Source organism: Pholis gunnellus, assembly GCF_910591455.1.
Source record: "Pholis gunnellus genome assembly, chromosome: 1".
NCBI classification, from domain to species: Eukaryota; Metazoa; Chordata; class Actinopteri; order Perciformes; family Pholidae; genus Pholis; species Pholis gunnellus.
In genome coordinates this window covers 16,794,167-16,822,156 of record NC_136528.1, presented here as the reverse complement: position 1 = coordinate 16,822,156, position 27,990 = coordinate 16,794,167, and the positions used below count along the sequence as shown (strand labels likewise).

General features: G+C 42.5%; 2 protein-coding genes across 3 annotated transcripts; both read left to right on the top strand.

The window, feature by feature from the left end:
• Positions 1-63: 63 nt before the first annotated feature.
• Positions 64-9,184, top strand: smyd2a (SET and MYND domain containing 2a). Its single transcript, XM_079165296.1, has 12 exons — positions 64-322; positions 1,858-1,921; positions 2,383-2,493; positions 2,852-2,912; positions 4,018-4,145; positions 4,667-4,734; positions 5,048-5,150; positions 5,264-5,374; positions 5,607-5,727; positions 5,893-6,067; positions 6,465-6,573; positions 6,838-9,184. The coding sequence occupies exons 1-12, from the start codon at positions 150-152 to the stop codon at positions 6,919-6,921; spliced, it is 1,308 nt and encodes a 435-aa protein (XP_079021422.1). The 5' UTR covers positions 64-149; the 3' UTR covers positions 6,922-9,184.
• A 645-nt stretch (positions 9,185-9,829) lies between these two features.
• On the top strand, positions 9,830-27,518 carry cenpf (centromere protein F). 2 transcript variants are annotated; one of them, XM_079161745.1, is made up of 38 exons: positions 9,830-9,895; positions 10,692-10,867; positions 11,055-11,180; positions 11,286-11,356; positions 11,493-11,629; positions 11,846-11,937; positions 12,017-12,284; positions 12,478-12,680; positions 12,828-12,953; positions 13,072-13,200; positions 13,579-13,701; positions 13,848-13,983; positions 14,070-14,199; positions 14,294-14,573; positions 14,859-15,065; positions 15,318-15,526; positions 15,831-15,960; positions 16,361-16,639; positions 16,756-17,343; positions 17,548-17,721; positions 17,935-18,743; positions 18,862-19,076; positions 19,248-19,386; positions 19,479-19,620; positions 19,830-19,941; positions 20,243-20,505; positions 20,614-20,722; positions 20,953-21,158; positions 21,393-21,611; positions 21,985-22,128; positions 22,301-22,490; positions 22,578-22,675; positions 22,772-22,813; positions 23,036-24,172; positions 24,295-24,424; positions 24,805-25,461; positions 25,681-25,802; positions 26,590-27,518. In XM_079161745.1, exons 2-38 carry the CDS (start codon positions 10,706-10,708, stop codon positions 26,743-26,745), a joined length of 8,460 nt encoding a protein of 2,819 aa, XP_079017871.1. In that variant the 5' UTR covers positions 9,830-9,895; positions 10,692-10,705; the 3' UTR covers positions 26,746-27,518. The 2 variants fall into 2 exon arrangements, with proteins under 2 accessions (XP_079017871.1, XP_079017870.1); XM_079161744.1 differs by lacking the exons at positions 9,830-9,895; positions 10,692-10,867; positions 11,055-11,180; ... (1 more) ...; positions 11,493-11,629; positions 11,846-11,937 and having other exon boundaries at positions 12,224-12,284; positions 19,251-19,386.
• Positions 27,519-27,990: the final 472 nt, after the last annotated feature.

The window sequence follows — 27,990 nt, the reverse complement described above, 5'->3', positions numbered from 1 at the left end:
AGGGGGCGATGAGAGCTACACCGGACAGAGGGGACCGGAGAAGAAGAAGACGGGACTCGGGGACAGAAGCTTTCATAGCACCCAGTAGACGCGCTCAGGTGGTGCTCGGTAGTATCTGAGCGAGGAACCGTAAACACAACAGTAACACCATGAAGAACGAGGGAATAGAAGGCACGGAGAGGTTCCTGAGCCCGGGCAGCGGCAGAGGCCTGCGGGCGGTGAGGCACTTCTCTGTGGGTGAGCTGGTGTTCGCCTGTCCTTCCTACTCCTACGTGTTAACGGTGAATGAGAGGGCAGCGCACTGCGAGCACTGCTTCAGCAGGTAACATCTCACCTCTCGGAAACAGCTGACACACACGCACAACAAAACACCAAATGTGACGGTTAACCTATCTCCAGGCTGGTGTGTTTTATTGTTTAAGCCGATCTTAAAACGGAACAAAGGGAGAGACGTGTCCAGTTGAACGCTGGCTAACCTCCTCACGAGCTAGGTTAGCTCGTGAACCTCTGGACACAGACCTTTTAAATGGGTCAGTGCGGGTGAGACTGCTCACCTGACTGACACTGCAGCATGGCTTTGTTGCGCTGCAGAGTCAAACACCTGCTTCTCACCGATGAGGCTATTAATATGCTAGCACACAGTCTTTAATAAGCTACTCATAATCACAGGCAGAAGAAGAAGTATTCAGATCTGTATTACCACAGTGTAGAAATACTCTGTTACAAGTATTGCATTTAAAGTGACACTCAAGTAAAAGGATACAAATACAAGCATCATAATAAAAGTATTCTTCATGCAGAATGACCCATTTCAGACTCGTATGTTAATGAATTATGAGGGATGCATTCATGTGTTCATCACCTAAGAAAAGGTGTCCACTGCTGTCTATCTTAACTTAGATTAACATATCATTTGTTTGAGTTATATTTTGTATTAAGAATCAGAATCTGCAATGCATCGAGTGATTTTAAGTTCTCAATTTAATGTAATGTAGTATAAGTAAAACATTTCCCTCTGAATTGTAGTGAAGTAGAAGTATCAAGTAGCATTACAATGGAAGTACTCAATCACAAATACCTTCAATTTGTGCTTAAATACTTGAGTAAATGTACTTGGTTACATTACACCCCTGATCACAGGTATTGTGCTCATTAAAAGGAGCACTTTCATACACACATGCCTGCTACCCACGCTGCTGTTCAGGTTTTTAGAGCAGTAAAAGGTTAGGGGGCTAATTATAGTTCTCCATGAGTCCCAAGAGAGGAGGAGCCAAGAGAGGAGAAGGCCAGGGGTGCATGTGTGTGTATTGGGTGGAGGACGTGTGTTCATTTGCTCATTTACAGTCATTTGCTCATTTACAGTCAGAAACACGCTGTCTCTTTGTGTGTTACTGTTCTTTAATCAGACTATCTTTTGACTGGACATGTTTGAATGTAATGTGAAAGTCGTCTTCTAATGCATATGGAGTGGTTATGAATGAAATTAAAGTTTTGGCAACTAATGAACTTCTGTTGGTGTTCGAGCTTATGTTTTTGTGCATGTGTGCGTCCAACCCTCTGTCACAGGACTGGAACAAACCTGAACGTCTGTCTCATTCACCATCAGTTTAACTAAAATATATACCTAGCATCTAAACACAGTGGGACACACGTTATGTCAATAAAACGGTTAAATGTAGTCCCACGTCAATCAACTGAGAGGCATCAGGTGAAGAAGTCTCCACACATGAAGACGTACAGCCTGTTATTTCATGTAGATGAATGAATACTATTGAATCCTACCGACAGAATGTTACACCGGCCCACTTATCTCAGCGGTAATGGAGTTACGTGTTGTGTGTCTTCATGTCACTACAGGAGAGAAGACCTTTTCAAGTGTGGCAAATGTAAGCAGGCCTACTACTGCAATGTAGACTGTCAGGTAAGAGTCTATCCTGCACTTTCATGGAGGGCTTGTGTAGTTATTGCGTGTGATTATGTGCCATTTGATCTTACTCCTGGTATTTTCAAATTGAAGGACAAAGAGAGACCAAGCCTATGAGTATTTTTAGAAATGTAACAATTTAGCAGATGACTTATTTTTTGGTGTCACGTTGAGTCTTTTGTGTGCATCCATACGTGTAGCGACGTGTGTGTTAGAGAGAGAGAGAGAGAGAGAGTCTGGGGTACAAGGAGCACTAATTTATGGATGATTCCCTTTGTGACGATACAATAATTTATCATCCATTGTGTTCATTGAATTCTCTCTTTTCTTCTCACATTCTTGCTTTTTGTCTCATGTATTGTCCTGTTGAAAGGGATGACTTGCTGTAATTTTGGAGGGTTTACAAACTGTTATTCTTCTTTTTCTCTCTCTGTGTGTGTGTGTGTGTGTGTCTACAGAGAGGTGATTGGCCCATGCATAAGCTGGAGTGTGTAGCTATGTGTGCCTACGGGGAGAACTGGTGTCCATCAGAGACTGTCAGACTGGTGGCTCGAATCATCATGAAACAGGTAAATGTTCCAACATGCCGTGTGAGAATGTGACAGAAACGCAATGTTTAATACATTGAAAACAACCTTTAAAGAAGATAAAGAGTCAAATAATTGAAGTGGCTGGCCTGATGATAAGTTCATTTTATGGGCTAGACCGTATTTTATGCAAAGAACCAGCTGCAATGTGAACATGTTGCTCCTGAAGCCTGAGCTGCTCTACCGTCATAGCGTCTTAATGACTCCTTAATTGGCCTGAGAGACTTTAACAAAACCATTTGGTATAATAAAGTAAACATTGGGAAAGGAAACTTGGGTTATTTAGTATTTTATTTTCATGATTTAGTGTTTTTTGACTGAAATGATTCTCATGTTGCAGAGAGTCACAACAGAGCGCACCCCTTCAGAGAGGCTGCTGCTGCTCAAAGAGTTTGAAGCCCGTAAGTAGATGTGTGTGCGTGTATGTTTAGTTACATGTGTGCATTTTTAGTTACTCTGTGTGTGTGTGTGTGTGTGTGTGTGATTTTTCTGTGTCTCTGCCGTTATAGCAGAGTCTATTAATATCCTCTCTGTAGCCTCCAGTCCTGATTCTGTCTCTTTTTATTCACAAAGTCTGCCGAGCTCTGGGGATTTAAATCCCCAGATTCTGGATGCTGTAATTTCATGTTCTCTACCCTCCTTTAAAAACTGCTGCCATTGTGCCCCTGGGCAAGGCACGCAACCATCTTCTCTGGGAGACTGTGGTTGTACTGAGAAGCTCTAAGTGTTAATATATCTACTCCAAATACTTTGTCAGCAAGGAAGCTAAACTCTGTCCATTTTTAGATTCATATGTATTGCATTCTCATACTCTGAGTTGATTAAAGAGTGCATTTGTCAAAACACAGTAAAACCAGTCTGCTCCATGCAGGTGCCACAAACTCTGTTCTCTGATCCATTCGGTATTATCATTTAGTCTGAGCTGTTGTTGCAGCCTCAGATGTGTCATCAGAGGATTGTCACAGAATTAACCTTCACACCTGTCTCTCATGCACACAAAGCGTGTGTGTGTGTGTGTGTGTGTGTGTGTGTGTGTGTGTGTGTGTGTGTGTGTGTGTGTGTGTGTGTGTGTGTGTGTGTGTGTGTGTGTGTGTGTGTGTGTGTGTGTGTGAGAGACTGACAATGACACATGGCTCATAGCAGTGGTGTATTCTACACCTGCTGCTCACACTGAATGGTTCTCCTATGAAGCAACAACAACAAAAAACATAGTGATTTAATTCTGGATGAATAACTTTATGTTGTACCTCTTGTCTTTATTGGATACCTGTGCCAATGTTTATTTTTTCACTTGGCTCGTCCTAGTTTTCCCTTCAGTAATCCCTCTTTTCTCTGAAATGGAAGCACTACCTCAAACAAACTAAAAGTCTGATTTCCAGCTAGTGGCTCAATAAAGCTCTCTCTCTCTCTCCGTCCCTTTTTTTTGTCTTTCTTTCTTTCTTTCCATCCTGTCTGTATTTATTGTCTCTTATTCGTTTAATGTCCGTCTCTGATTGCCTTTTCCAGATTTAGATAAGATGGACAGTGAGAAGGACGAGATGAACCAGGCGGACATAGCAGCGCTGCACCACTTCTACTCCAAACACATCAGTGACCTCCCTGATGAACAGGCTCTCACTGAGCTCTTTGCACAGGTAAAGCTGGATACAACACGTCCTCCCCACCTACAAATCCACTGTTAGAAGGATCCAGGATCTGAGGTTGGGTGTGTTCTCTTACTGTCGTGTGATTGGTAAGGGCACGTAGACAGGTGTTGACTTTATTTTTGCAACACACAGTGTGCAAATACCTTTTTGCTTAACGCATGCTTGTGTTCATGCATCCTTTAATATTCTTCCAGGATCCATTTGAAACTAGGATCTGTATCACACAAACACTCTGGTCTTGTCTGTTTAGCTCTACGTACGGTAGCGGTTAGCTCTTTAATTTGAACCGTCTGTCAGTGCTGCTTCTCCAAGCTACAGCTACATTTAATCTCCACTACCGGATTTCCTCCTCCTCCTCAGTGGAGGAGGGTGATACCAGTTGTAATATCATATTACTCCCCATGCGGTTCTCTGTCTCTGTCTCCACCTGTTTGTTTGTGTCTTCCCTTCCTTCTGACTTGCTCTGTCTCTCCTTTCTTTCTCATGTTTTCTTTTCTTCGTGTCTCCAGGTTAACTGTAATGGTTTCACCATAGAGGATGAAGAGCTCTCCCATCTGGGATCAGCTGTTTTTCCTGAGTAAGTAGTAGTCCATGTTCATCGTCCAACAGTTTATCCCATTCATCAGGGTATTTTGCTCTACTGATTAAGTTGGAAATGATGTTTGTCAACATGTTACCTTTCCTTTCCTCTGTCTGTCTCCTTACATGCATACTCTTCAGTCCTCAGTCTCCTCCTCAGTGCACTTCCTTTCCTTCTCTCTCACTGTTTAGCGGTTTTCAATTGGTGTACAGTCCCAACATCATAAAGCTGCTAATGCTTTTATCACAATTCTCTCATTTCCAAATATGTAACCTTTCGTGACTCTCCTCTTTCCTTTTCTTCCTTCTAGCGTAGCACTGATGAATCACAGCTGCAGTCCTAATGTCATAGTGACCTATAAAGGCACAGTGGCTGAGGTCAGAGCTGTCCAGGAGATAAACCCCGGAGACGAGGTACGTCATCACTGGACTCATCTAGTGACGAAGATGCTTCTTAGTACAATCATGAAGCTTATGACAGTTGTTTTGATTGATGCGTGAGTGTCTTCCTCTCTCTCTCTCTGTAGGTCTTTAACAGCTACATAGACCTGCTCTATCCAACAGACGACAGGAAAGAGAGGTTGTTAGATTCCTACTTCTTCACATGCCAGTGTACTGAGTGCACCTCCAAGTCTAAGGTACGGTTGGCTTGGCTCTCTTCAATTTGAAACCACTTCATTATATAGCATGTGGGTGTCCTTTTTGCATTGTTGATGTGAGGAATATACAAGAAGATGTCTCATCTGCACCAGTCTGTGCTGTCTGCCTTGTTTCTGTCTTCACTGTGTCGATAGAAGCTTTAAAGTATCTTGTGTAGGATATGTTACCGTACAACTGTTCCGTATGTCCTTCCTTTCCATCTCTTTCTAGGACAAAGCTAAAATGGAGATCAGGAAGCTGAGTTCTCCACCAGAGCCCGAGGAAATCCGAACTATGATCCATTACGCCAAGAATGTCATCGAGGAGTTCAGGAGAGCCAAACACTTCAAGAATATCCTCTTCCTCCGTTTCTACTTGTATTTGTTCACTGTCTCTTGTTTTCTCTCTCCTTAGTATTTGTCAGTTTGTCTTTCTTCATTAAGGACAACCTTTCACTCCCCAGCCTCCTGTTGTTTCTCCGCACAGTTTGTGTGATTATTCCTTGACTCTCTGGCACCCCCCAGTGAGCTGCTGGAGATATGTGAGCTTAGCCAGGAGAAGATGGGCGCTATATTCGCAGACACCAACGTATACATGCTGCACATGATGTACCAGGCCATGGGTGTGTGTCTCTACATGCAAGACTGGGACGGAGCTATGAGCTACGGAGAGAAGATCATTCAGCCATACAGGTGAATTGATCTGTGCAGCAATTAAAATAATGACATTAATTACAATCGAGCATTGTAAAGAAAGTCAATCAGTTGTAGCAGCACTATTGTCACACAATCCCAGGATTTTAATTCCTATTTTAGTTTTTTTAGAATTGCTTCATAATTTACTAAATACATTATATCTTATTTTCCCATTCTCTGTCCCACCTTCACACTACAACGTGTTGTATTGTGTTCCTTCAGTGCACTCTCCCTCTGCCATGTCTACTATATCTTATTTATATTGTTGCACTTTCCAGCTTGACATATTTTATAGTTTTGTAGCACCACAACAAAAGCCATTGTATCATTAATTATAGATTGCATCTCGTTTCCGCTCACATTCACTGTTGTATGAATTGCATTGTCTCTTTAGTGTTCACTACCCAGCCTACTCTCTGAATGTGGCGTCTATGTATCTGAAACTGGGACGTCTGTATCTGGGGCTGGAGAAGAAGAGACAGGGAGTCAAAGCTCTAAAAAAGGTAAGTTTACAGACATCTGGCCAGTTAGGATGTTAATAGGTGGCTAAGTGATGGCAGAACATACTGTAGGCTCTAAAGAAATAGCAGGAGAGAAGTGAGCTGCTGTCACAAGTTTAAAGTCAGTTGCTTGATCCACAGAACAACTTGATAGCCATTCATTGCCATGTCCTGAGCTGTATAAATGTGTTGGGGAAATAACCACATCATACATTTGCAATTTGATAACTCACTTATTTGTACATTACATTTTGTTTCTGTCTTCAGGCAGTTGCCATCATGGAGGTGGCTCATGGGAAGGATCACAATTATGTAGCAGAAGTCAAACGAGAGATTGATGAGCAGAAGTAAACGAGGAGCACAAAGATTAAAGATTCTCGGAGGAGCACTGGAGTGAAGAGACTCTTAAAATAACAGTACACGTCACAACTGCATGCCATGCATCTTATTGCCCTCCGTTTTTCATCACCCACTCTTGTTTTAATGCCTTTTTGTAGGCAGAGTTTCTTTTTCCATGTCTACATATTGAGGCTGAGGAAGACCACGTTTTGTACCTGTACCAGACCTGGAGTTATGAGCAGACAAATTAGGATTACAATTTTCTTTGGAATGGGGGGAAAAAAAAGGACTTGAATACTTTCTGTGTGCTGAAGCTCATGAAACTGTGATTCAAAAAATGATCACATTAGTGGAAAAAAGAAAAACTTTTAAGACTTCTTTAAAGCTGTCTTTTAAAAGAAACAAAGCTTCTATTTGACGCCTACGGAAAATCCATTTTCTGATGTAAAATGTTCCGTTTTTCTTTCCTGTAGACCCATTAACAGGTCCTGTTTGCATCATCACGTATGTCTTTGTAAGCAGTTTTAGCTGCACTGCAGAGCAGTTGTTTAATGATGTGGACCTCTCTACAAACTGGTGACATGAAGGGCATTACTACTTTCTCAATGCCTTTTAATTCTATCAAACAGAGTTTCTGGTTTCATTCATTTTAGTTTAAACTGTGATGAAAATGTGACTGACCATGCATCAGGTACTCTGTAGCAACGGAGAAGAGAATGCAAAGAACTATTCCTTAATGAATACTCAGTTGTTTGATCGGCTTGTCTTACAGTACGTTTGCTTGTCTTAAAGAACCAGGAAACGTGATGCATGTTTATGTTGTGCATATAAAGCTTGTTGGGGCTTGTTGACCAAAGAGGCCGCGGGTTTGACTGACAGGGAACCAGCTATAATTCTCTATTCAGTGTATCCTGAAACGGGGATGATCCGGGATCAGAGCCCCTATGCTCTCAGGAAAAAGGCTCAACACTGTAGCTTTTGTTGCCTTCTCTCTAGAGATGCATTATTCTACCTTTTGTGATTTCTCAGCAGCATTGTGAATCCAGATAGTCGTTACCCTGGGAATGAAATCACTTAAGCAGAATATTAACATGCAGTATGACCCGGTAGGATTGACTTTTACATGCAGGTGAAAACACTTTCAATTTTATAATCAACAAGAATGAATGCACCATATCACCATCTTCCTCTTATCTGCTTCAGTGCCACCATCATTTATGCACATTTTTACTTTCTGTTTAAACCATAATATATAGCAAATTGTACCAACATCGCAACTTTTTAACGAAGTTATCTTCAGCAGGAACGGGTACTCCAAATACAAGACATCTATGTTGTAGAATCCTGTTGAGATCCAGGTTGGCTCTGTGTATTGATTAAAAGACCACAATCCAAAAGCATGAGGAGGAGCAGTCACAGGTCGTGAAACTGAAGTTTTCTTCTTGCTGTTGGTTTGAATTATAACACAGAAATCTAAGACGAAGCATGCAGTGTGTGTAAAAAGTTGAGGCAATGTCAAGATCATCACTTGGGCCTTATTTAAGGGTTCTTGTTGCACTCACCTTTTGTACATTATTTGTGATAAAATGATGTCAACATCGCAACCCTGGAAGACATTTTTGTTAACCACCAGAGAAACTACAGTCACATATCTAACCTTAAGTCTTTTTAATGCCTGTAGCTTCTCCCTCTTGTTTACTATGGATGCAGTTTTATGCACCACATTAATGTGGGTTACTGATGGTTAAAAATAGCCCATTGATATGAGTTGCCTGTGGTCATATTTGTAGCAGCTCGTGCATAGGTGACTCTCTGTCGCCTGCACAAATGCATGTAGAAGGTGTCTGCCTGACAGTTTTGCAAGGGTAATCCAAAAGCACCGTCTCAGCAAGTTTTGCATTTGTTTTTCCAAAGGAAAGACAATGAGAAGAGGGTTTGTAGGCTGGTTTTGCACAAGCCATAAAAGATCTAAACCCTCTGTTTGCCATTTGAGCACTTCATTTTATTTCTGGCCAGCCTCGAAGAACATGCATGTTATTATTTTTTTCTTCTTGTGACTTAATGAAAGAATAACAAGGGTTAAAACATCTATACTCATACTGCACATATACAACAACAAGATGAAATGCTAAGCATATTTTTTGTAGTTTTTTTCTGTAATGAGCTTTTTCTTAATCAGGCATGAATTCTATTGGAATGCACAACTATAATCTGAGCCTCTGGTTATTTCTGTACCATGTCAGTGCAACTAAATAAACGGCAGCATTGAACTTGCTTTCATAAATATACTTATTTTATTTAACCATGGAGTCTCCTTTCTTGACCCTGTGCTATACATGGTCCTGAACCACCACTATATGAGTTATCTGACTATTTTATTCCTTCAAGTATGCTCTATTGAGTCAACCCTGACAGAGGTGTGCTCTGTTTAAGTCTAAATTGCCGAGGTGAACACCAGGACTACAGTCAATTTAGTCAATGGACCTCACCACCTCCTACCCCTATAACAATTAATCTAATCATAGAGTTTCTATAAAACAGATTTACTATATCAGCATTTTACAAGGCAGACCATCTTGTGATGTAATTAAAAAATAGCAATTTCCTTAGTCAGCTGTGAAAATCTTATATATATTCTGGTGAGGATCTTAAATGTTTAAGTTCCAATGTGAAATACAGTCTCACAACGAGCTTGTCTGCCCAGCCTAACATTAACTGTGACCTAATCGGCCTAAAAGGCTACGAGTAAGATAGGAGGACTAGTAGGATGTCTGTCTGTGGAGGATGAGTACTTACAAAGTCACACCACATGGGGGCCTCGAGACGACCATAAATCAACCAATCGGGTGCGTCGTATGGCTGACGTCATATAAAGTAGCCAATGGGCATGGACCTGAGGGTTGCTCCGCTGGAGTTTGAATTTTCAACGAGAAAAACCCCCAACTCAAAACAGTTTGTATGTGATAGAAGCGTCATCGCGCCCAAAGTAAGTCCAGCTATCTTGAATCTTAACGCTTGTAGCGATTCATTTGAGTCTTAACGCTTAAGACGTTGTCGTTTCACAACACATGTAGTTACATCCGGCCGTTAACTGGTCGATTTTAGCTGGAAATAGAAAATTAACGTTTTGCTAAAACGACGTTCAACGCAGCTAACGTTAACGTTAAGTCCAACATAAACAGTTGCCACTAACGTAACGTTTATACTTCTCTTCAAATTAACGCTTAATTCATTAACGTTAGGTAATATGAGACGTATGTTTATCTGGCGTTAATGTTACTGAGACGTACGTTTATCTGGTGATAACATTAACGTTAGTTAGCCACGGGTAACTGTAACGTAGCTAACGCTAACTAACGTTAACATTTGCTAACTTCACAATGCCCCCACGTTGACCAACTAACGTTTACGTTAAGTTAGCTGGTTTACGTTACTGTCTCATTACAAATGAGGTGAAATGGATGCAAAGTCTTATAGACGTTAAAGTTAGCTAATACATTAACGCTTAATTGTAAAGATAACGTTACGTAGTTCTTTGTATTTGGTATTAGAACCAACACTAAAGTACAATGTGATTTACTTCTGAACTTCCCCTGTCCAGTGTTCATTGTTGTGCTCTTGTTAGGATAAACACGTGTTGTCATCATATGGTAATACACACAGAACTTAGCAGGGACGTTAACGTGACTTACAGGTCATCATATTGTCATAAATAAAGCTGTTCAGTCAGTTTGCATATTGGTGTTGTTTCCCCCCTCTCAACTGTATTGATATATGTTTAGTCCGTTTATCGACCATGAGCTGGGCGGTGGAGGAGTGGAAGGATGGACTTCCAGGGAAAGCCCTGCAGAAGATCCAGGAGATGGAAGTCCAGCTGGACAAAGTGAAGAAGGACAGGAACCAGAAACAGTTCCAGCTGGACTCCTTAGAGGCCGCCCTACAGAAACAGAAACAAAAGGTCAGTGTTTAAGGGTAATGGATGATGTGTTTATAAATGAAACTGTATTGAATCCCGTGGGGAAAATACTTTTGCATTTTCTGAACAGAAGTTGAAATTCTACGTGAAAGAATACAGATCTATTCTATTTTAATTATTATTAATATAGCAATCTGTTTATTAATGATCCATGTTTCTCTTTCTCCAGGCGGACAGTGAACGCACTGAGACCTCTGCTCTGAAAAGGGAGAACCAGTCGTTAGTGGAGTCCTGTGACTCTGTGGAGAAAGCCCGTCAAAGGGTTGTCCATGATCTAGGAGTCAAGGAGCAGCAGGTCAGTCACTCATTTGAGAAAGAAAGATCTTCTGCAGTATTCATATTTTACTGGTGTATTTGAAGCTAATAATAAACCATGACTAAATTATTTTCTTAAACCTAGGTGAGCTATCTGGATGGTCAGCTTAACTCCTGTAAAAAAACCATAGAGCGACTGGAGCAGGAGCTGAAAAAGTGAGTTCAGTGTCTGTTGATGGGCATTGTTGCTTTGTCAAGTACTAAGTAAGTCGTGATTAATATGAATGGATGTTATAAACTATTTGACCTGATGGAAAACACTGCTTTCTTTGTTGTCTTTCCATCTGCTTAGGTACAAGAATGAGCTGGATCGTTCGCAGTCTGCTGGCTCTTCCTCCTTGTCGTCCTCTTCCTCTGAGCTTCAGCCCTACACAACTCCACAGAAAGGTTTCACGACCCCAGCTCCTGTCGCAGCCTACAGACAGCAGGGTACTTCAGTTTGTTTGACTTCTTCTTGTATGGTTTCCAGAAATATGCTTACCTGCCAGGCCGGTATTAATGCACATTTGAGTTATATTGCTGCTTCTCATCTACTTATCTTTTTTTTGTTTTTGCATATAGGCAATAAGACACATATGTATCTGAGTGACTCTGGATGAGTTTTTCAGTTTGCCCTAACATGATGATTGTATTTGTGTTCCATAGATAACAAACTAGATGAGCTTCAGGAGAAATACAGCCAGGAGGTAGAAGAAAGAAAAAGGTTCGAGACTGAACTCAAAGTCCTGCAGGTCAAGGCAAGTACCTAACTTATGTTTATCACATGGGTTTGTTTGTTTGTCATTTGTTGACTCTAACTTAATTCTTCTCTTTTAGCTGTTGAATCAGTCCTCAGTCACTGTAAGCCACAAGGACATTGCTGCCCGCCAAGCTGGATCTTCCATATTCCCATGGCAGGATCAGTCCCACAGTCGACATTCTCAGGATGCAATGGAAACGCCTCTGAAGAGGCGGGGAACATCCCTCTGGGAAGCCCACGAGGAGACGCCCATTAAAACCAGCCAGCGGATGAGCTCTTCCAGAGCAGCCCAGAGTCCCTGTGGATCCTCCCAACAGATGGATCAGCTGAAGACCATCAACCAAGGTAGACTGTTTATAATTTGTTGTGGAACTCGTACCTTATAAAGTGTTTGATATCTTTCCTGTGTAATATCAGGGAGCCTTTTATTATTTTGCATATCTACTACCGCTGAAAAATGTATTTGGCTCCTTTTTTTGTTAAATATCCTGATTTATGTTCAGCCACAGCTCTTAAACGTTTACTCTTCCTTCATCAGAGCTGCGTTGCCGAGTGTTAGAGCTGGAAAAGAATCTGTCCACTCAGGACAAGGAAATTCGTAGCCAAGCCTCCAAGCTGCAGGATCTACAAACTCAACTGAACCAGGCCCGCAAAGAGCTGACTGAACGGGACAGAGACCTGGCCAAGACCAGCCATGAGCTGAGCCAGGCCACAAACGAACACCAGCTGGTTGTGGCCAAGGTAGGCGCCCATAATTGGTACATAAAGACTTTATTGACGTGGGATATATTGTTTTCTGCTTGATTACATAGTTAAAGGAGGCACGCTGGGTAAAAACATGAGTTTTTGTCATTTGTAAATGACAACTTTTCTGCTTATTGTTCTTAGTGTTCATCCGTTGAGCAGAAGCTGAAACAAGTCTCGGAGGAGATGAGCTGTCAGAGGCACAACGCTGAGAGCTGCAAACGATCCCTGGAGCAGAAACTCAAGGACCAAGAGAGAGATAGTCAGAAGGTGCAATAACTTGGACACACAACATTATTACACCGTAATAGTTTTAGGTTTTAGCTTAAAAATGCTTTTTTTTAATATTCTAATATCAAAAGGTTTGTCTCTGACTCATTTTATGTAGGAGATAGCTCAGCTGCAGACTTCTCACCAGGCGTTGGACCAGCAGCTGAACCAGACCAGAACCAAGCTGACACAAGAGATTCAACAGTCCAAAAAAGACCACAACGTGCTGCAGGCTGACGTGGAGAAGGTAACGTTGTCTTTCTTTGTCATTATGTTGTGAAGCTAACCTTAATGATATTGCTACTGTCAGCATAGTATACACAGACCCAGATTACATTTGATGATGGCTGTGAGAAGAGTGCAATACGGTTGAAGATGTGGTGGAATCATCTACTTCTGTTTGTATGCGAGGCATGCCACCTGCCAGCAATGCTGAAAACACTGACTGTTATCTTGCTGATAGATGATGGAATGTTGAAATTCACTAGTAGCTCCAGCTTTTGCGTCTTCTGTCTGTTTAAGGGCTTAGGGCACTTGACATTTGTGTCACACTTCTCACTTTCTGCCTTTGTATGTACGTCTCCCTTCTCATCTTGACTTTTTCTCTCCTCTTGCTTCTTTCCAGATGTGCTTCCAGAAGAGTCAGACGGAAAAGGAGGTACAGGATCAAAAACAGAAACTGCTGAGGTCAGAGCAGAGCCTCCAGGCCAGCCAGAACAAAGAGCAGGACCTCCGCAAGAAAATGGAGGTGGGTTGCTTTGCTGTCACTATGCTGGATACTGCATTTCTGGCCTTGATGCTGAGGTTCCCATTCCAACTGATTTAAAGAGATATCTCTCAGCATCTATTACTGCCACTCATGTTCTCTGCTTTTTTTTTTTTTACTCGCTCCAGGAGCTGCAGAAAGAGAAGAACAGTGCGTCGGTCCAGCTGGACCAGGGCAGCAGGCGTCTGATTCAGCTGGAGGAAGAGAAGAAGAGTTCAGACCAGAGCTTCAAACGCACCCAGGGATTACTGGATGACCTGAAAGGTACATTAGCTGTAGGACTGGCAACGACAGCAGATATTTTGGAGAATTATCTCATTGTTGAAAGTTTTTGTCCATTTGCTCTTCAGCCAAATCTGAAGGACAGGCGGATGAGCTGAAGAGACTTCAGACTAAGCTGGAGCAGCAGACTCGCGCTTCGTCCCGGGAGCTGGAGAACTTGAAGAAGACACTTTCTGATGCAGAGGCCAACATTGACCGGTAAGCATAGTTTTACGTTCAGTCACAGGAAAAGTAAAAAGCTTAAAATACTATGACATTTAACATGCTCTTCAATGTATTCATCACACTGTAGATATCAGAGTGAACTGCAGAAACAGAAGCAAGAGACAGAAAAGTTGACCAACAGGTTGACGGTGAAAGAGAACGAAAGCCAAGAGCTGAAATCCAACCTGACTGCGAGTCAGAATGAGACTAAGGAACTGAGACAAGAACATCAAGCTCTGCTGGAGTGGAAGAAAGAAAAGGAGACCTTGATTAATGAAACTGAGGCTGTGCAAAAAGACCTCGCTGACAAAATTGGCAACTTGGAGAACAGCCTCACCTCGCTGAATGAGGCTAATGACATCGTTAAGGTACGCTGCTAGTTGAAGTACATTCACTTCAATTCATTCATTTCTGTCATATTTAGCACACAGACACACGCGTATTGAAATAATTTGTTTAGTTGTGTACCCTAAAATCTATTTTTAGATTTGAGGATTGCTTTGAATTTACAAATGATTTATTCATGATTACAAAGTTAGAAAGCGTAAGTAGCACAGAAAGTCTATTTAATGTGAAAATCATTGTAGGATGTGTTGTATTGTAACTATTGTCATTCATTCGGTGGGCTGATACATTTCTGCTTGCTATTGTAGAAGCAGCTCATGAGCGCAGAGGGAGACAAGGCCAGCATGTCTGCTCACATTGATTCCTTGAAGGGAGAACTCCTCAACAAGAGCACAGAGTTGGAAGAAAGGGAGCATCAGCACAACGAGCTGCAGTCTAAGTTCTCTGAGGCCGGACTGAAGCACACCAAAGACCTGGAGAATGTTGCCGTGCAAGTGGCTCAGCTTGAAGCTCAGGTGATTTATTGTACATTTTACATTTTTAAATGTTGATTTCTATTTAATTAAAAAAACATGGCACCCCTCCTTGCTCATTTATAATGGAATTAGATGATAAACAATTTCTCTGCATCATTGACTTCCAATGTACTTTTTTGATTTTGTTATTGGTAACAATAATAACACTTTAAAATATGACTGGACCTAAAACAACACAATGAAGAGCCATTGATTCAACTTGGCCTGGTGCTTCTTCTTTAATCTGAATAGGTCAAAGGTCTGGAGTTGCAGTTGCAAAAGGAAATTGCTCGAGTAGAGCAGGCCGAGAGGACCAACATAGAGCTGCAGGACGAGCACCAGGCAGCCTGCGACTTGGCTCGCTCCAAAGACCAGCTCATCGAGTTGGGCCAAGCGGAGATCAGCCAGCTAAGGGAGAGCCTCACTCAAGCCACTGCACAGCAAGAAGAGCAAACTACCAGGTGGGAGTTTTATTTGTTGTTTAGTTCATACTTTTGAATGAAATTTCCAATACAACAGCCTTGAGATCAATCCTACCTTTACAAACTACATAACGTTTAGTATTTGTTGAGACTGCGTCACTTTGCAACATGGGATTGAATGATTTCAGAGGATAATTGATAACATCCACAATAACATACTATGATTTTATGATAGAAGTATGATACGAACACTGTGTCCCTATTGTTTCTTTGGGGAAACAACAATAACTGTAGCTTGTGTTTAACATGCACTTCTCTGTCGTCGTTGTCTGAACTCCACCAGGTTGTCAGAGGAGAAGGCAGCGCTGCTGAAGCAGTGTGAGGAGAGCGTTTCAGCAAAGGTTGAAGAGAACGAGCAGCTCAAGCTTCAGTTGGAGGAGTCTAAACAAGAGCTGCTGCTCACCAAAGACCAGGTCTGTTATACTGTACTGCAGCAGTAACCATTAGAAACAGATTACCAGTTATTTCTTCTTTTTATATATGGAGCAGTCTGTTGTTTATTTTTGAGTTGATTCAACTTTAAGGGCATTCTTGGCTGATTTAAGTGATGTAACAGATTGTAACAACAAAATAATCTTATAACCAATGAGTACATTATGGTTAAAGTATCTTTGCTGTCACAAATGTCACATTTATCAATGTTGTATCTGAAACTAGAAGATTTTCTTTTTATGAGTGTTTTGAATTTCAGTGGCAGAATAAACCTACTCTGCTGATTTTGTAATCGTATGCCCCATGCCTTTACTTTATGTTGTATTATTCCTTACTTTAGTCTGAACCAGTAAAAGCTATAGTTGTTCTGTTTGTATTCAGGTCAGCTCAGCGGATCAGTTCCTGAAGGTCCAGGAGCAACTGGGAGCTGAGCTGCAGAAACAAATAAAGACGCTGTCTGACCGTGAAGAGGAACACAAAAAGTTGCATGATAAGAAATCAGAAGAGCTTAAACAGTTGGAGGATAAACTGAAGGAGCAACAGAGCCACACAGAAGAGCAGGAGAAGCAGTTCAGAGAGGCTGAAGCTCAGATTTTGTCTCTGGAGAAACAAAAGGCTGAGCTGGAGAATGCACTTCAAGAGACAAAGAAAGAGGCTGAGGTAAAATATTGCACTAAAAATGTATTATGTTTGGTTAGTTTTACTTATTTTCTAATACTGTTTATCCTCCTCTGTGCTCGTTACCAATAATACACTTAAATCTATTTCTTATAAAGAATCTCCAGCAAGCTCATACTGAGAAGATCAACAACCTCCTGGAGCAGATATCTTCCTTGGAAGAGGAGCTAACAGCGAGCAAAGATGCAGCAGAAAAGCTTCCAGTCTTGAAGAATGAACTGGCCGTGGTCAATCAGTCCCATGCGGACCTTAAAAAGCTTCTAGAAGCTCTTGAGAGGAGTCACTCCTCCACTATTGAAGTCAAGTGCAGTTTGGAGAACACCCTTACTGAGAAAGTCAATCTGATCTTCACATTGGAGAAAGAAGTCAAAGAGCTCACCGAGAAGACGGACAAAGACAAAGAGAGTCATGCTTTAGATGCTGAAACTTTCCGCAACAAAGAGAAGATCCTCAAAGAGAAGCTTGACGGCGCTAAAAAATCTGTGACTGCTGCCAAAACGGAAGCAGGTTGTCGACGGGAGGAGATCAAGAGCATGAAGACGACTCTGTCGGCTGCGTCACACGGCTTAGAAGAGAGAGACGCCACGATAAAGAGTCTGAAGGAGAAGCTGAATAAATCCGAGGCAGAGCAGGCCAAAGCATCAGATCTCCTGAAGGAGAAGATGGTCGCCATGAACAAAATCAAGGTTGGTTGCTGATTGATTCTTGGTTATGTCTTTGGCCTTGCATGTCGACAGTCTTATTAAATATAGTGGAACGGGTACAGCATTATGTTAGTCCTGCCTGGAGTACGGTACCACGTGGGTAGGTCAGAAGAGGTAGTCTTAAAACGACGTTTGATGAGTCATTTCTTTAGATCATTTGCTGTATTTCTCATTCTTCACATCAAGGTCCAGATGGAGATGCTGCAAATGGACCTGGAGGACAACGAGACGGTCATGAGCTCCTTTGACAGTCAGGTGGAGGAGCTGAAGGGAACCATGGAGTCACTGGAGGCTCAGCTAGCTCACAACCAAACTCAGATGTCTGACATGGAGGCCAGGCTGGAGGACAGCAAAGCCCAGGTAGAGCCGCTTTGTTCCTCAGAAGTCTATCAACATCATTTGTGCCACAGAAGCTAGCTTTAGTGTTGAGGTTCATTTTGATCATTCTTTGGAGCTCAATAACACATTCCATGTGTCTCACAGCTGTCTGCTTTGATATACTCATCTAAACTTCAGACAGGACATGGTCATCATCTTTACTGTGGATTCAATCTAAACTCTAAACCTTTTCAGGTCTCTGTCTTGGAAACCCGGTTAGATGAGGTCCAATCTCAGAACTCCGTGCTGGAGACACAGTATGTCACAGCTAAGGAGGAGCTGATGGAACGGAGCGGTGAAATCACTCGTCTGGAAGAGGACGCCGTCAACCAAATGCAGCTGGAGGAGAATGTTGCTGCTTTAGAGTCTAAACTCAGCCAGACCACAGAGGAAAATATCAAGTTAGAGACAACTCTCAGGCAGGCAGTTGAGGACAGAGAGCATAATCTTAAGCAGTTACAACATGAGAAAAACAACCTCGAGACTACTTTGAAACAGTCAATAAATGAAAAAGAGCAAGTAGAAACTGAGGTGATTCAAGTCAATGCAGAGAAGAAACAGCTGGAAGCCAGTTTAGACGAGCTGTCTGAGGAGAACAAACAACTGCAGAGCAACATTCAGCTGTTAACTAAAGAAAAGCAGAAGATCCATCAGATGACTGTAGAGAAACAGGAAGCTGAATCCACCCTTAGACAAGTTCTCGAGAAGAAAGCCCAACTAGATATTACCCTCGGTCTGATAAACGAGGAAAAAATCCAACTGGAGGCTAAACTAACTGAGCTAATCTCAGAGAAAAGTAACTCGGCCACTAACTTGAATCGAGTAGTTGAGGAAAAACTTCAGCTGGAGGGTAACTATCATGAGCTCACTGAAGAGAACATCAAACTACAATCTAGTGTGACTCAACTAACTGAAGAGAAGCTGCAGTTACACGAAAGAATAGAAAGGCACGAAGAAGAGGTAGCTTCACTTAAAGAGCGGACTGAAGAGGAGAACACAGAGAGGTACCGTACATATTTAGTTTTTATGAGTCACTATAGCTACGTTCTTCAGTTTCTTTATTTTTACTTGTAATATTATCTGGAATTCTAATAGCATCACGTTCATGTTGACACTTGACAGGATCCAACAGTTTGAGGCGGAGCAGGCCGAACTGCATCAGAAGTTGGCGCGCTTACAGAAGGAGCTGACTGTGTTCAAGCAGCAGTACGACTCACTGCTGGAGCAGGTGGGCCAACAGCACAGCCTCATACAGCGGCTCTCAGGATCACAGGGAGCCCAGAAGGAGCCAGGAGAAAACATCCGGCACATGGAGACTGAGGAGACGGATGTTTGTGGTGAGTGTAAACCAAAACTAGATTACAGGTTTTCATGGAACACTGCAGGCTGGGCGATACGGCCTGAAAATATAATCTCAGATTGTTTTGCGTCACTGAAATTGATTTATCGACCAGCTCTAATTTGATTACATATCTTTAAAATTAAGTAAATGCGACGATTTCCCCCAGCAGAAGCAGCAGGACAGACTGACGTAGAGCCATCACTTGATTCAAGCGTCAATGCTGAGTCCCTTCCAGTAAAGGAACAGCTGAGCCCAATGGTGGCTGAACCGGGTGAACTTTCCCATCAGTCTGACAAGGCTTTCAGGTATAATGAGTTTTTATAATAAGCACAAATGCACAATGATGTGCTTTTGTATGTGTTTTACTCTGTGATGAATATGTTTGTATCTCCCTCAGCCCTGGCAGTGAGACAGAGCTGGTGTTCAAGGAGGACGTCCCTGAACAAGAGATGGTCCAACAGCTGAACGAGGAAAAAGAGGCACGCGTGGCCGATACGAAGGTTACCGAGGAGCAGCATCAACAGCAACCCTTCGATCAGGTAGAACTTTATAACTGTGTATTTGTCCTTCAGTCATGATGCTTTCATGGGTTTGGATTTAGGATACTTCATTTATTGATTTATCATTTGTATAACCAGAAAACTTGCTAGTTGCTACTAATATTTCTCTACTGGAAAGGCGTGTTTTGTTTCTGGTAAACTTGAGTTTTGATGAAGACAGAGTTTGAATTTCATCCTCTTTCTTGCAGCTTCCTGAAGACGGCAGTAGTCCTCGAGATGTTCTTGGAAGTAATCCTAAAATATGCGATATTTCTCTTCCATCTTCCCCTGTTTGTGAGACCAGACAGTTACAATCCTCTGGTGAGTTATTCAATGGTGCTCATAACTGCAGTTTCGATTATTGAGTGTTTTCTTGGGTTATTTAATTTGCTTTACACTGAGTTGCTACCATAGACTCCTGATTTTAACGTTTCTTCTGCAAAAATACCCAAAGATTTTTCTTTTGCTTGTTATAATAACAGTTGTGATTCAAGAGAATCCAAAAGTTTTTATTAAACTAAAGCAATACAGGTACAGGCTATAGAATTGACACTTGATGCTGATCTAGGAAGTATTGTTTTAAATCAGATACATTTTGTTTTACTAACTTGTCTATATTCAGTCTGTCTGTCAGCAGAGTCATCCCAGGTACAAGATGACCTCAACCACTGCACAGAAACGATCACAAAACAAGAACTCCAGACCCTCCGCTCAGAGTATGAGCTGCTTAGTTCCGACCTCGCACTGAGAATGGAGTTGACTTCTGAACTGAAGGTCCAAGTTCAAAACTTGGAGGAGAAAGTTCATGCAGCAGAGGAGGAGGCCCAGGGTGCAGCGCATGAGCTGAAGATTAATTTGGAGGAGAAGAAAGTCGTTGCTGACCAGGTAGGGGGAGAGAGATTACAGAATGCCAAATACCACTTAAATAATAAATTACACTGTTACACTGCCGCTTAAATTCAACTGACACTAATACGGCATGCTCGATTTTAGATGGCTCAACTGTCAGAGGAGAGGGAGACATTAAGTCTAGAGCTCCAAACCGCTAAATTCCAGCTGGAGGATGTTATGGAGATGCTGGAAGGAATGGAAATGGCTAAAGGTAAATATTGCTCCATCTTACTGCATATGAGGGATTAAGATCACCACGCAAGATTATTTTAGTCAAACAAGGTGCTAAATGTTAGGTATGTGGCTGTGAATGCCTACAAATATACTACAAGCAGAGTTTGAGTTTATATTTGAACAGCAGCTTGAATGTCATGGCACAGCAGGATTTATGGAGGAATGTGTACGTTGGTGTCTTAACAGATCTTTTCCTTGATTCTGTAGGTGGGTGGGACGAGAAATTCCTTCAGCAGGAGAGTGAGCTGAAGAGAGTTCGCTCTGAGAAAGCCAACCTGGAGCAGCACATCCTGGGCATGGAGTCTGAGCTGGAGGCCTTACAGCATGAGAAGAGCAAACTGGAAGATGAGAAGGAGACCCAGAGGAGGACTTGTTCCAGCATGGAGCAGCAGATAGAAACGATTACAACAGAGGTGAGGACTCATCAAGAGCCTGTGAGCTAAAACATCAAAACACTGGCTGTGTAAGGGCTGAATTACTGTGCATGTGTCGGGGATTAATCAGTTAAGCAATGTGCAGGCTCAAGCATTTGTTTTTCCTTCTCCAAAAGCTAGACAACAGCAAGGCATTAGTGAACACGGTATGTTTTTTAACCTTACTGATCAATCAGTGTGCCAGAACTGTTCTCAATCTTTCTATTTCTCCAGACAACCCAGCTGAGGTCTGAACTTGTGTCCTGCACCGAGGAGCGAGATGACCTGAACCAGTCTTTGGGCCAGTCGAGAGAGAAAGTTCACGGTCTGGAGAAGTCTAACTGTGACACCAGAAGCCTGATTTCCATCCTGGAGGATGACATCAGAGCAGGGAGGAAGGAGTATGAAGCCCTGCAGAGCAGCAAGGAGAAGCTGAAGACAGAGAGGCAGCAGGTATGTACATGTAACGTTCAAGGGTCTGGGACTCGTGCACAGTTCCTCGAGTCAACTCATGCGATACGGGTCAAAAGACGCTTTAAATTAGAGTTGGCTTCATTAATAATAATTAGAGCAGAAATACCTCTTTTGATTCTATTGGCTAAATTCATCAATCTAAGTTGCAAACAGTTCAGACTCTGACCTTTTCTGCACATTCTTACTTGTATCCTAATCATAACTGAGCAGCTAAAGATATGTTAATAGCCAAAGTGAACAATAGTTTAATTTACCATTGTTTCTGATGGGGTCTGAAAGAAGATGATGTCATGTGGTCAACTATGTTGACATTGAGAGGATGATAGAGTTAATTCCCTTTTCTTCTCTAAAGCTGCTGGAACATATTAAAGCGCTGGAACAGGCAATGTCCCAACAGAGTGGAGACAGACAGGAGCTAATCAGCCAGCTGGACAAGATCACAGTAGACCACAGCTCGGCCAATGAAAACACTGAGTCCATGGTCGGCAAGATACAGGTGAGGGGGTTATATCGGATTGAGGTTGGGTTTCCTCAGAGAACCCGTTTCCTCAAAAACAAAGTAAAGAGTTTTGTGTTTTTAAAAAACATTTGGGTTAGGACACTTGGACCAATACACCCTCAGATGATTCACATGCTTTAGTTTCTGACCCTCCTCGTTTCTCCTCAAGGCTTTGGAGGGAGAAGTTTGCCGTCTCTCACAGTCTCTGGAGTCATCTCTACTTGAAAAAGGAGAGATTGCCTCTCGTCTGAACTCGACACAAGACGAGGTCCAGCAGATGAGGACTGGTATTGAAAAGCTGCAGGTCCGCATAGAGTCGGACGAGAGGAAGAAAAAGAAGATGGGAGAGCTCCTCAAAGGTGGCGTTTTAACATCCTCAGAAATGACATTCCCTCTTGAGTTTTGTGAGTTGCTGTCGGTCTAATTGTGACTCTTTACTTTTCTAGTTGCCCAGAGGAAGTCTGACTCGCTGCAAGATCGCATTGATGCTCTGGAGCGAGAGAAGGAAGACGAAGAGCAAAGTCTAGAAGAAGCTGTGTTGCAGGTATTCTGTTGTAAACACGTATATGTCTGAGAAGAATAACCATTTCATCCGTCTTACATTGTAATGGCTCATAAATGTTTAATGCTCTTAACACAGGCCGAAACAGCCAAAGCTGAGCTGGAGGAGGAAAGGACAAAGGTACATTCATATATTTATCTGTGTTTGGCTATCTGATGCCCTTTGCTATGTATATGTGATCATCCATCTTTATGAGTTGATAGTAAAATATTACAGCTGTTGTAAACCACGCGATATATTCATCCGATTTCTCCCCCCTTTTCTTTCATGTTGCTCTTTTCCTTTCTGTACTTCTCATCTGCTGCTGTTTTTCTTTAACCGTCACCACCTTCTGACCCTCAGGTGGAGGAGGAGAAGAGAGAGCTCAGCGACAAACTATCGGAGCTCTCTGCCAAGCTGGAAACCCTTAGATCTGAGAAAGAACACATGGAGAGAGAGCTGGAGACAAAAAACGGAGAGATTGAAGAACTGAAGGCCGCTAAGGAGGAGCTGGAGAGGGGGCTGGAGAGGGCCGAGCTGGATAGAAGAGAGGAAGAGCAAAAACAGAAATGCAGGGTAGAAGAGCTAGAGAAAGGAATGAGAGAGGAAGCAGAAAAGCTTACGACGCAAATGGATGACCTCCAGGCACAGCTGTTGGCCTCTCGGCAGAGCGAGATCTCCCTCACACAAAAGAGTGCAGAAACGGAAGGGGAGAACGAGAAGATGCAGTCTCTGCTGGTGAAGCTGGAGAACGAAAAAATGTCTCTGCAGTCTTCTCTGGAGGAGCGCGAGGCAGAGGGAGAGAGGCTCCGCTCTCAGGGAGAGGAGTGGGAGAAAGAGAGAAATGACCTGAGGAGCGGTATTGTGGCTCTGGAAGAAGAAATGAAGGAGCTTGAAACGCTCATAAAAGCTAAAGAGGAAGAGAGGGAAATGTTGGAGAAGGGGGCAGATCAGAGACACGCCTCGGTAACATCCATCTCGTCTATCATGGTGGAAAAAGAACAGCTAGAAGAAGAAAATGGACGGCTGGCAGAGGAGAAAGAGAAACTGCACTCAACCCTGTTTTCAGTAGAACAAGAGAGAGATCATCTGCATTGCACTCTTGCATCTGTTGAGGAAGAGAAAGAGAGACTGGAGCAAGAGAGGGGGGTGTTAGCCGACGAGAAGGAGAAGCTTCAGTCCAGTCTCTCCTCGATAGAAGAGGAGAAATGTAACATGCAACAAACTCTCTCTTCATTAAAGGAAGAGATGAAAAGAATAGAGGAGCAGAAACAGATATTAGAGGCTGAAAAACAAGAATTGCAGTCTTCCCTTTCTTTGATTGAAGTGGAGAAAAATAACCTATCGTCAGCTCTTTCTTCAATGGAGCAAGAGAAGCAACGAGCCGAAGAAGAGAAAGAGAAACTGGCAGAAGCCCAACAGACTCTTCAGTCTACAGCTGGCGCTAAAGAGAAGGAGTTGGAAGCATCCAAATTGTCTGCTGCACAGCTCAGTGAGCAGGTACACAAAAAAATTATGAATTTTGAAAATACCCTTCATACGAGACAGATGTACTGTAAGTGATAATATTTAGTTTTATTTCATGTCCTCATGACTAAATCTTTTCTTTCGGTCCACTTAAGGTGTCAAAGGTAACGTCTCAGGCCGCTCGCCTGTCTAAAGAGAGAGACTCTGCCCTGAGCAAGATGGGTCTTTGGATGAAGACTTGCAAACAGCTGGAGCAGGAGAAGCAAGAGATGTTGAACAGCTCAGGTGTGGAAACACATTGAAGTGTTTTTGGTATTATTTGACTTGAAGTTGAGGTAATCGGGACCGACCACAATTCTCAATCTGGATACAGACATCTGTTAGCGTTTTTAAATGAGTCCAAGATCGGACTAATTACAGACAAAGGCCAATATAATGAAAAGCATCGACGATCATATGAAACAAGAGGGCTATGGTAGCAGTTTCAGACACGTCCCTTTACCAAAATGGTTTGAAAAGCATAATAAAACCTCCCTGTTGTAAACAGTTAGATTGGTTCATTTGACTTCAATGCTAAAACCTGCATTCTGCGCTGAAAACGTGGAGTTTAAATCCCTAAAAGATGCAGCTGAGTAATTCTTTTAATGTAATTATTTTTGCTACAGGTGACAGAAAGAGCAGTGAGGAGGTGCAGACTCAGGGAAACCAGCTGACGATGGAGGCCGAGAAAAGACAGAAGGAAATGGAAGACCTGAGCGCTGCCCTGCAGCAGAAGAGGGTGGAGGGGGAAGAACTTGAGGCTGCCCTCGATGGAAGGAAGAAGGAGTTGGAAGAGAGAAACTCCGAGCTGGGGATGATGAAGAGTGATTTGGATGAACTGAATAAACTCCTGGAGGAAAAAAGCATGGAGGCAGATGAGAGCATCGAGAAATACTGCGGCCTGATGGTTAAAGTGCACAAACTGGAAGAGACTAATGATGCACTGACAACCCGGCTGGAGCAGCTCACTGCTTGCCACCGCGTTAACGAAGCTAAAATCCCCTCTACCCGGCGATCAGGAAGGAAGTCTTCCTCCAAACACCAGGAAGAAGTGGCTGTCAACACGGAGAACGTTGCTCCTTCAACACCTCAGAGGTCTCCTCGGGGTTCGTCTTCAGTGAAACGAGGTCACCGTGACATCAGTAACAAAGACAGTGCCCAGGAGGCCCTGCACAACCTGACAAAGAAGATCAAAGCCAATGCAGTGACTACACCGAAACCAAGAGCTGAACAGAAAGGCGAAGAGTTCAAACCAGAGGGACTTCCTGAGCTGGTGCAGAGAGGTACGTTTTGGCTGGTGATCTAAGATAGCCTCAGCTGTAGTTCACCATCAAGAAAGAAAGGCACTAGTAGCTAGTTTTATGTGTTTTCATGTGCCGTGTCAGTGGTCTCTCATGCTAGTGGGATGGAGTGTGATGAGCTTCATAGGTGGAGAGAATTGAGTGTTTTTAGGAAATAAGCACCAGTAACCTGCTCTCAAGTCATTGTTTGTACTCCGGCAGGTTTTGCTGACATTCCTCTGGGGGAGGCCAGTCCATGCATCATGAGGAGAACCACAGTGAAGCGCTGCAGTCCTCGACTGGCTGCCAGACAGACGGCTCCCACATCTGCATCTGACGGCAAGGTGAGCAGCAGCAACCGTCTCCCACACACACACACACACACACACGTGCTTTTCCAGCCTGTGGCATCTATCCCCAACAGCCAGCAACACACTCGCTGCTGCAAGGTCTTTAAAACAGTGAATCATGTCGCTGTTCACCTTGAAAAGTGCTTGAATTTGACTATGGAAGAGGTTTAGGATTCCTGTATGATACTTCACTTAAAGAGCTAGAACCATGCATCTATCAGTGGAGTATTAATATTACGGCATCCATCAGCAAAGTGTAAGGACGCACTGTACATGTCCAACCAATGTAAATGGAAAAATGCCTTTTCATTTACAGACTGGCACAAACTATCCAGGTAATGTCCTCATAAAGGCAGTGAGGCGCATCAGACTCTTTAAAAAGAAATGGACATAGTATCTTTGAGGTTACCAGTTGATATCTGATGGAACTTTTAGACTTGGTTTTTGAGAGTTGAAGAGTTCACGATTCCCAACGTTCTAGGACCTAGAAAGTTTATTTCCCATTTACTTGTGTGACTGACCCCATGCTGTATGACGGTGTGTCCTAACATCAAACTATACTCTGTCTGCTGTATGAGGGTATGCCCTTTGCATTTCTCGAGCACCATTCATCCGATCTACATGCTGGGGAGCCAAGAACATACATTGTTGTTACAGGCATGTTTCCACGGGCAATCCTCTCTAGTGTGTTTAATTCACAAGTTCTTTTTCTACTTTGTTGTGTTTTTCTCTTTTACTCTCTTAATGTGGTCATCGGTCTCATCTTGCTCTTCTTCTACAGACGTCGGGGTCCGTACTCCTCCAGAGTCCCTCTGCAGAGAGCTCCAACAGGAAGTGTGTCTCCCCGAGTGACGAGGAGAAAGTTCGTTCTCTGAGTTTACTCAAGACGCCGGAGCAGAGCGAGAGAGAACAAGAAGGCGACTGTCATGTCCAGTAGATTGATGCACGCACAGTCTGGCATTGATTTTTCAAAATATACACATGCACAACATATTAATCCTTTTTTTAAAAGACACATTTATTTTGATAAGTAAACACTTCTTTTTTGGGGGAGTGTAGGTGTGTGTCTCTCTCTCTCTCTCACTCACTCACTCATGTTTCCTGTTAGATCACTTTCTTCCAGGACTGCAAAAGTGAGAAATACAATAAATCACTGACATGATGCGGCAGGTTAAAGATGAGTGGGTTACTCTCCAAGTGCTGATATTCTTCAAAGCACAGTTTTTTTTTTTAATCTCATGTTTTTTACGCGATTTTTAATGAAACTCTTTGAAATGTCAGATGGGTATTTTGGCGTTTTATTGCTTTACAATGAATAAATACACAGATTGTTTTGTGATGCTTCAGAATGTAAACAAGCCACGTTTGTTTGTTCCTCTTTCGTCATGACTTTACTTTGTAACATTTTCTTTGACTTTACCACTCGTTTACTTTGTTCTGTTCTTGTCTGTGAGAGATGTCTTGATCTTTCTATATGGTAGATGATATACAACAACTATGCGTCTATCTATCAGCTCTGTAACATATTAATGGCAGCTAATAGTTTGTAGATTTTGATATATCCTGGATATTACTATAGTTAAAGTCTAAGTTACTAATTTTTGCAGAAGATATTGAATGTTGATTTGCATGTTGTGTCTGTAGTTAAATGTTATTGATCATTGTACATAATTATCTGCCCTTTTTATACTAAACCTTAACTGCTTCATAGCTTGTGTGGTCTCTTTGTTGCAAACACATGGGAGTCTATATGTCTCAGGATAAAGGAAATTACAGGAAGTGTAGTAGAGTAAGCACACACCAGTATCTATGTAGCTGCAGTACTAGTACTCGGTAAACTCTGCTGCCACAAGGTGGAGAACCTGAGCCAAAGGGAGAAAAGATGTCTGACGTGTGTGCTGCAGAGTGATGACTGAGTGTGATCAGTGCAGGATACACCTCAGGCTGGCAGTGAAGGGAAATGAATGGAAAAGCATAAATTCTGCATAAGCAACTGTTAAGTTCATTAAAGAATTGTTAAGTTTTGGTTATTTTTCAGAATGCAAAATTGACTTTGAAATGCCTTTACCTCACCAGAAACCTGTGGGCTCCACATGATAATGATAAGGGGGGAATGCCCATTTGACTTTCATTGAGAAAGTTTAGAAAGTACATTTTATTCATGCTGCATTAAAAGATCAGA